At 54.9% G+C, this 9386-nt stretch overlaps 1 protein-coding gene across 1 annotated transcript in view; it reads right to left on the reverse strand.

The window, feature by feature from the left end:
- Window positions 1–1784: 1784 nt before the first annotated feature.
- The window catches only part of DCTD (dCMP deaminase), a 20340-nt gene continuing 12738 nt past the window's right edge, over window positions 1785–9386 (reverse strand). Inside the window, exons 4-6 of the mRNA XM_004682414.2 lie at window positions 4905–5021; window positions 3571–3667; window positions 1785–2333 (exon numbers count right to left, since the gene is read on the reverse strand). Of these exons, the coding sequence (XP_004682471.1) occupies window positions 2255–2333; window positions 3571–3667; window positions 4905–5021 (293 nt within the window). The 3' untranslated portion in view covers window positions 1785–2254. The remainder of the gene's footprint in view (window positions 2334–3570; window positions 3668–4904; window positions 5022–9386) is intronic.

The raw sequence follows: 9386 nt of genomic DNA on the forward strand, positions 1-9386 counted from the left end.
TAACCCGTTGCGCCACCACGGAAGGCCCCTACTTCACTTTTAATTGAGGCAAAGATGGCTGACACCGCTCATCACTTTCTGGCTGGGTCTTGGTCGGCTTCAGAAGTCTTTAGGGACGAACCCGGCAAAAAAAAACCCAACAGGGCACATGCCACACACACCCAGGAGACGGAGTTCTGCGAATTTCACTCCTAAATTTCAGTCCTCAGTGCGGTTCTTCTACCAATGGCTCAGTGAAAGACGGTCTCCTTGTCCTCATTTATCAGCCGCGACAGACAGCAACACTGCTCTCAGATGCCGGCTCTCTTCACAATTATCTAGTGATGCCTCCGAGGCAAACGCCTGCAGAGGGGCCTTCCTTCTGGGATGCTCTCCCGAGGCGACAGTTCAAAGCAAACCTCTATTAACTGAAGACTGACGTCTGCAGAAGTCTCCGGGCAGGACAACTCCGCTCCTGCTGCAGTGATCTCAGGAAGAGACACAGTTACTTGCACTCGGTCCCCGGAAGTCAAGGACAGCGGCCGCCCTTCACGAGCCCTCACGGCTGGTGTCGGGGCCTCGCCGCGCCACTGCTTCCTGGGAGGGGCCTTCCTTCCCTCAGGAAGAGGGAAACAAGCTACTTTTATTTCACTGAGACTCAGTAGCTGATGGGACAAAATACAAGACAGCAGGGAAATGGAATGAATTAGACGCGCTGGGGCTTAGGAAGCCTGGGCAGAGCTGAGGAAGCGACACTGAGGCTTCCCAAGGGGTTGTCTCAGCACCAGGAAGCTGTCTGCAGCCGCTGCAGCACGAGTTCGATCCCGGCCAGGGAGTGACCCATAGGGTGCAGCAGACCTCTCCTGTCTCCCCGCTGCTCCCTTCAGTGTATTCCCTTTTCTGCTCCCCACTCTGTCTCTGGTGAGTCCTGTCATCTCTCCCACATCTGGCCTATACTCCAGTTCCTGTATGCAGAAATCTTTTTTTTTCTTTTTTAAAGAAACTGACATAGGAGAGAAGAGGCGGCTTCAGAGGGAGGCCCTGCCCACGCCCAGGCCAGCAGGCGGCACCTGCATCCCCCGCTGGTGCAGGCCCATGACTGACGCTTCCCCGCTACCCGATGATGGAAACTGGGCGCACAGCAGATTCTAACAAATGTTTCAGAGCGAGGCGTTTGTGATGATTTTAATAACATGAGTAAGGAGCCAGACTGCAGACGCCCTGGCACGCAGGATTGGAGGCCCTGGGACAAAATACAAACCAGAAGCGCACCGGCCATCGTCTCTAGGACAGAGACACCATCTTGTTGACTATGTTTCGTGAGGGGGCCTGACTCCAGACGTGGGCGTGGCCGCAGAGAACCCAGGCCAGCGGCAGGGGGTGCAGCGAGGGCCAGGCTCCCACCCGGGGCGGTGCTGCAGTAACCCGCCTCTGCGTTGGTGCAATTTTCTCGCATTTCACTTACAGGGCTGGAAAGGATCTAGCATTTCCATGCAGCGGGAGAAGAAGGGGGTGCCTGCCCCATCTCTCACCACCCCCAGACACCGCCAGACATGCTGTCGTGGGGCGACAAGGTGGGACAGATGTCTCCCCAGGAGCGACTCACTGACCAGATAAACTCAGCGCCTGAGGCACCAACAGACCAAAATAAGCAGTAACAAGAGTGGCGCTCCGGGGGGCCCTTCCCTCTAGCACAGCAGGAGCAGAGAAAGCACCCCAGCTGTGCCACCCTACTTTTCTGGGGTTTCCCAGCAAATACGCAAATACTTTCCAGCCCTGTAAGTGAAATGCGAGAAAATTGCTGTCACGTGGGTCCTGGTTTTTCTCAAGGGCGCTACGTGATTCACTTCACTTGCACCGGGTGCTCTGGCCCGCACGGCTGCTTCTCCCGCCAGGACACGTGTTATTTATTTGTCCTTGCAGCACATGAGCTGGGAAACGTGGCCACAGCGTGCAGCAGACACTGACCTGGTGCCCTTTTCTGCAGGGCCGCCAGCACGCTGGCAAGGCAGGGACACCAGAGAGGACCCCGCAAGCCAGCCAAGGGTGCCGGCCATCTCTAGGCGCCTCCACGTTTAACCCTAAATCAGCAGCTTCAGACATGCAGAGTCCATGCAACGGGAGAGACGGAGATTCAAGGCTTCCTGCTCTTTCGGCGTCTGCTTTGGCTGTAGGGGCTATAAAAAATGTTCTATATAACTTCAAGATGAAAAGCACGAGTAGCTTCTTAGAAGCGCAATCACCCCAGTCTTCTGGAGGTGTAATGCGATGTAAGTCACTGGAGCTTCTGATTCGGTCTGCTGTTAATGGACTCAAAGTCAATGACAATCTTGCTGCACTTTGGTGTGAATTTCCTAAACGTAAGAAGACGAAATAAAGGTATCAGCCAGTGCCCAGCTGAAGCAATTTGTTTACTTGGCCTTAACCTACATTTTCCGTGGGAGAAAAAAAAAACTTTCCCAGGATTCACCTGCTACTTTATCTCTGTAGAAGCCAATTACAGAGCATCACACCGAGAGAAGCGAGGGGCAGAGAGGCGAAGACAAAGAGGGTGGCGTGGGGGGCACCGTGGGGGGTGGCGTGGCTTCTGTGGTCCCCAGCAAGCCGAGTTTACGAATTATCGGGGAGTCCAAGGATTTCTGACAAGTTAGCCACATCTGATCTCTACTCTTCCTACCAGATTTGTCTTATTTTCTAGGAAATTTCTGCTGCCAAATGGAAATCACTCTCACGCAAAGAAAAAGGTTTTCTTTTGCCTCTTAGACATAATCAAAATCAACTAGCATTAGCAAGGAGTCATTTTGAAAACGATGTTCTGGAAAAGCAAAGGTAAAATAAATTCAGTTTTTTGCTTACCAATATGCCTGCTAAAACAGCTACAAAGAAAATAGTTGGGAACGAAACTTAGGCTCTTAAAAATCCAAAACAATTTATACTTAAAGTCTCAGGCAAGACACCTAACCTATATCCGTGAGGACGACCAGGCTGAGGTGTGTTACCTATGGAAAGACCCCGCCGCTCACCACAGCCCCTGTGAAGACGCTGTGCAGAAGAAACCAAAATTTAATATTTTACAATGAAAATTAAAAAACCGCTTTGAAAGCTTTCCAAGTCTCAAAAGAAGTTTCCACCAGGAATCAAGGCGGTTGAATACTCAGTTGCAAGTAAAAATGCCTCCCAATTTTTGTCAAGCAAATCTGCTCATGCAAATCTCCATGACTTCAAATCTCAAATGTAAAATGTGGCAGTAAGAATTCCGGGCGTTTCCACCCGGCAGGTTACTTTCATCGTAAACTTTCTATGCCAGACTCGCTACCTTTGCCAACTTGACAAAGGCTCGCCGTTGGGATTCTAAAACTGGCGATTTTGCAACCTTCTTGCTTCTAGAATCATGACTCCAAGCCCCCGGAAAGCTGCCGGAGGTCAGAACATTTCTCGGGCTGTCTACGGGATTTCCGTCCATTCCCACAATAATCTCGAGCGTCTTTTGGCGCATCACACTTCAAACGGGACTTCCAAGCCTGGAAGCCAAGCGTGGAGGTCGCATGTCCCTTCCTCCGCCCCAGCCCACCGCCCACCTCCTCCACTCACCTGACGGCGACCCCGGCCATACCGAACATGAGCCTGGCAGCTGTTGTCTCTTCGCTTTCGTGGTATTTATCAGACATGAAAATCACTTCTTTTATACCTAAAAAGGCAGCAGCGGAAGCCGTTGAGGCAGGACACTGGCCAGGGCAGGCGGGAGCAGGTGAGTGGTGGCGTTGGTGATTAACTAGCTGGCACACAAGGTCCAGTGTGTGAAACGCACATCTGTTGCTTTCTGATGCGGCACAGGACGGATTATATTTAATCCGCCCTCCGGTCTTTATGGATTTTTTTTTTTAACAAATGCAAAGTGGAAACATGTCAAGTAGTCAAGCCTTGATCCGATTAACAAATTTTCTTTACTGTGGGCAATCAAATATTCTTTATTCACGGGCAACTACTCTTCACTCAAGAGGACGATGGGGATGGGGGGGTGGCAAGAGCTGTCCAGACGGGGGCTGAGTGCCCCGTGCACCAGGAACCGCCCTGCGGACCACCTCAAGCCTGCTCAGGGAGCGCAGGTGTGGTTCCTCTCCGCTCTCACTAGGCAGCAGGGCTAACCTGAGGGCCAGGAATTTGGGGGTGCCTGACACAGCTCCCTGCGTGGCCAGGTCCCCTCTGACGGGCTCACAGAAAGTTGGCCTCCTGCAGCACACACCGGGCCCTCCCCACGCTGACCACTGGTCAGGGAGCCGCAGCCACACCGCCAGACGGGGCACAGACACCCGCCGGCTCGGGGTAAACAGCCCCGTAACCACACATCTGGCAGAGCGTGATAAGTCTCTAAGTCTCAAGCCGAGAGCTTTATGGAGATAAAGTGTAGCCGAATCTTAGATATGACAGTTTGAAAAAGCTGCGAGATTCAGAGCGCAATGGTGCAGATTTGCGGTAACCATAATGTAAGAGAAACAGACGCAGAGATGTTTCGGCTCTCAGCTATGTACCATATATTAGGCACAAATTAAAATTTCATAGACAGACTCCCAGCTGACCTTGTTCCTGCCAGAAGTTCATTTCTCTCCCTCCCCCCTAATCTATGCACACTGTGTCAGGGAATCGTAAACTGACAGTAATTATATGCAATGCCTGTGTTGTTTTTTGGCAGCTTGCAGTTGAAGAAGTTGCAAAGTAAATTAAAAACATGCTAAGAACCACAGAGGATGCAATTAGTCTTAGGCTGCCTGGCACCGTTCAAAAACAAAACACGGGAAATACCTTACGAAGGGGATAGTGCGATTAATTTAGACCTAAACAATAGCGATGCGAGATCAAACACATGGGCCAGGAGCTGCTGCGGGCAGCGATGCCAACGTGACGAACGGCCCCGGCCTGGCTCCTACCTGCCTGGATGATGAGCTTGGCACATTCGTTACACGGGAACAAGGCGACATACATGGTGCAGCCTTTCACGTCCGCCGAGTTCTTGTTCATGATGGCGTTCAGCTCTGCGTGGCACACTGTGGGGGGGGGGGGCGGACAGGAAAGAGCAACCCAGTCTGTGCTTGCAGAGTTTGCCAGCTGTGCTGGTGCACGCCACCCCCCAACCCGACCGCACCCCAAAACCACCTATCAACTTCTTCCCAAGCTGATGAGAATCGGAAAGTACCGAGGACGCCAAATGAGGACCACGGGGCCCGACAGGCTGACAGCTGGCTGCCGACGGGAGCCCGGCTGCCTGTCTGTGAGCACAGGAGGGGCCGGCCGAGCGCCGTCCACCCCTCGGGGCCACGCTCGCCGGGCCACAGGTCGCTGGGTCTGGAATGGCGCAACAGGGCTCATGTGGGGGTTGACACCCACACCGGGGGCCTTCGCTGCGGCTGTTCAGGGGGCAGGGGGCAATCCCAGAGCATCAAAGGGGGAAACTGAGCATCTCCATGCCGGGGATTTGCTTCACCTCCTGCTTCCCGGCCCACAGACACACAAGAAAACCACGAGCGGGTGACTGGGTTTGCCTTTTAGAGGAAAAACACGAGTCTACTGGACGGCCAGGAAAAGTCAGGTCGCAGCGACACCGGCCATTGCACCGACCCCCAAACAGGAATCCCAGTCCGCAGACTGGCGCGGCGCAAGGGCTAAAGGGGGCACCGTCCTCTTCCATTTCCCCTACTCGGCTGGGGGTGCCCCGCCACCCAGCTTACCGGGGCACCTCTCCGGGCCGGGCGCCTCAGGCACCCATTCAGTTTGGAGTCCACCACCTGCCGTGTAGGGCCTTGCCATCCTACTGTGTCACCTCCTTTTCTCCATGTGTCCTCTAAAATTTCATTATAAACGTCTCGAGCCAGGGTTCGGCGACCTTGTCTGTCTGCTGGAACCCCCCCCGCCCCCCCCGGGGAGCTTCCAAAATATCCAGGTCTGCGTCCCACACCTGGAGACTGGCTGGGCTGGGGGGCGGCTGGGATCTCAGAGATTGCTCGTGCGATTTTATGTGGCGGGCGTGTTTAGCAAACACCCCACAGCAGCATCTGGCATCCCTGGGGACGTCAAGCATGCAGCGCACGTCTGTGCTAAAATGCATCTGCTGAGTGAATTAACGAGGGACTTCAGCCATGGCGCGAACCAAGCAGAAGTCCTAGAATTACATATAGAGTGCCCGTCGGGGTCTCCCCAGCCTCTCCAGACACCAGCTTTCTACGCTTTCCACCTCCCTCGAGGAACGGAGCGCGGCCTAAACTCACCACGCCCATCACTGAAGTCCTGACGTTCACCGAGTCCCTACTCTGGCTCAGGACGGAAAAAGCCACAGCCGCCCGTCTTCCTGCCCAGGGGCGGATTTGCGCCTGTCTGTGTGTGAGGTGCTTGGCGCAGCGCTGCGATGCTGCAGGCATAAGCGGGTCTGGGGCCCTCAGGAGAGGGCTACTTTGGAAGGATCTGGCCTTTTAGGAGGCCTCGTTGTGGGTGGAAATGAAGAGGCTCTGACATTGAAGAAAAGCTAAAGAAGGAAAAAAGAGCCGAGCTTAATGAGATCACAGTGCACCGGGGACCTGAGAGACACTTGTCTATTAGACCCCAGGGAGAGGACAAGGAAAAGGAGGGACTCAAGGCTTGGTGGCCAGAAGGGCACCGGGCAGCAGAGGCCCCTCGGTCCATCTCCTTCCCGGGTGACCAAGATGTTCCCAAGCTGGGACTAATACTGCTCGGCGTTGGAAACAATTGGATGTAATTGTTTCTGTTATTTCCCCCTGGAGGGCGGAGCCTAGTCTGGGCGCTGGGCAGCATCCCCAGAGTCTAATGGGATGCCATGAACATAATGGGTGTTAAATATTTATTGGATGAATAAAGGGGGAGACACAGATTCCAGTTATGGATGGTGACCTGGGGAAATACAGAGTCGCCTCTTAAATTCAAAGATCAGCAACATGCTTTCCCAGCTAATGAATATTTTTGGAAAGCGCTGGTATCACCGTTCAGAACGCCGGTTTCCGACTGTTAGGAAACACCACGAAAACGTCCTCTTTTAAATTTCTAAATACTAAACACTGCCCCACTCACAGCAACGAGCTTCCTCTCGTTTGTGCGGGGCACTCTGGGGCGCACTCAACCCCCCAGGTTTGACGTCACTCGTGAGAATTACCGCAGGAAGAAGATTCCTGGGGCGCTCAGACGCGCCCGCCAGTATGAAGGCGCAGTGTATGGGAGAGTGAGATCAGACACAGACTTGCTTTCTCTTAACTGCACATTCACACCAAGAAACACTATGCAGGGCCCTCCCTGGGGGCGCAGCGGGTTAGAGCACAGCACTGAGAAGCTCAAGCCACTTCAGCATGAGTTCGATCCCCGCCCCAGAGCTGACCCACAGGGCACAGCAGACCTCTCCTGACCCGCCCGCTGCTCCCCTCAGCAGTGTACCTCATCCATCTGCCCTGTTCTGCTCCCCGCTCTGTCTCTGGTGAACCACATCTCTGGCTTGTACCCCAGTTCTGTACGAATAAATAAATCTTAAAAAAAAAAACAAAAACACTATGCAGCCCCTTTTGTTAGAAAAAGAGGAGGCTCTTCTGGGCAATGCCCGCCGGACAGGCTGGCGCGAGGAGCAACAGGCCGTGATGCTCAGCCCCCACGCGACGCCTGAGCCACGGAACTGCGGGTGCTGGCCACGCACTTTGCTCGCTGGCCCTGGCACGGGGGCAGCTTCAGGCGTGTAAGCCACACGGCTGGCAAGTGTGAGACATCTACCCCAGCCTCCCCGAGCCCCGGCCCCTATGTGAGCCACAAGGACGTCCCCAAGCTGCACCTAAGGTTGGGGAAACCCCACCCCAGGCAGGAGCCAGAGCCCCGATGAAGTCCTCGGAGGACTCCGCAGAGCTGCTGGTGACCCATCTGGCGATCTGGCTTTCTCAGAGGCGATGAGGCAAAAGCTGTTACTCTCTGTTCTTTCTAGAGTTGGAAATGCGTCTTCTCAGAGTCAGTGTTACTCCTGCAAACTGAAAGAGCACTTACGCTTTGTTGAACGTCACACAGCCACAGTGCCAAGCTGGGCCTGCAACCCACTGACTTAGTGCCAGGCCCCTTCTGCAGAAGAACTCCCGGGGGAAGGGGTGGCCGCGGGGCCTGGACCTGGGACATGACCGCAGGGCCCCGGGGCCCTCAGCCTGGCCCGGCCATGCTGGAACCAGGCTCTGAAGCCTGGCTTCGCCTTTCTCCCTCCCTGGCGCTGAGTACTCAGGGGCACTGGCCTCAGCTCCGGGAGCTCTGACCCTCCCTCGCTGGTTCTCTACTGCAACAGCCCTGCAGCCCCTTCAGACTGTCCACGTCAGGCCTCAAACACACAGGCTGTCCTCGGAGAAGACGGGGGAACAGAGACTTGATGGCCGTCCATGCGGCTGGGTGAACATAGGCAGAGAGTAGAATTGGGGGCTCCCTCACCTGGACTCCCCAGTACAGCAGGGTCAAACAACAGGGCCCTCCACAGAGGCGCAGCGGGTCAGAGCGCAGCCCTGAGAAGCGAAAGCCACTTCAGCACGAGTTCATCCCCGCCCCGGAGGTGACCCCAGGGCGCGGCAGACCTCTCCTGACCGCCCGCTGCTCCCCTCAGCAGTGGACTTCATCCATCTGCCTGTTCTGCTCCCCACTCTGTCTCTGGTGAAGCCTCTCACCGCTCCTGCACCTCTGGCCTGTACCCCAGTTCTGTATGCACAAATAAATAAATCTTAAAAATAAATAAATAACAGGCATCCCAAACCAGCCACAGGCCACCAGTCCACACTGCCGGGTGCAGGCCCCCTGACCACCCTCAGCCCACCTCCTACCCCTGGGGCGCCCCCCCCACCAGCAGGCAAGTAGGGAAAAGGAGGTTGGCAGCAAGAATCAGCTCTGGGTCAAGGCCCGCTTGGCACTTCTTGCTGTGTGACTTTCACGAAGCATAAGGCGTGCCGCTGGCTCTGAGGAAGATCACTTCCAACTAAGGAAGAAAAGCAGCTTTTGCTTCACTGCCTCCGAGAGAGCAGATGGGTCAGCAGCCGCTCCGGGGCGCCCAAGGAGGTTCAGCCAGGGCTCTCGCTCTGCTCCGTCTGCTCGGGAGCCAGTTCTCGAGGGACACAGGCCTCCTTGGGGGACTAAGTGAGCGTCCCCGAAGGCCCTCAGGCGTCTCCGTAGAGCAGGGGCCACGCCTGCTCCTGCTCACACACACAAGCACTCGCAAAACAAGAAAACAGAGCAAATCAAATACATCTCATGACAGAAAATAGAAGAGCATGTGATACAGAGATACATCGAAAAGTTTTAAAAAGGTATTTTAAAAAGTCTCCTGGGGCCCTCCCTGGTGGCGCAACAGGTTAGAGTGCAGCACTGCAAGCCGGCCGCAGCCACTTCAGTGCGAGTTCAAT

This window comes from Condylura cristata, unplaced genomic scaffold, assembly GCF_000260355.1.
Source record: "Condylura cristata isolate star-nosed mole 26May11 unplaced genomic scaffold, ConCri1.0 scaffold00014, whole genome shotgun sequence".
In the NCBI taxonomy this organism is placed as follows: domain Eukaryota; kingdom Metazoa; phylum Chordata; class Mammalia; order Eulipotyphla; family Talpidae; genus Condylura; species Condylura cristata.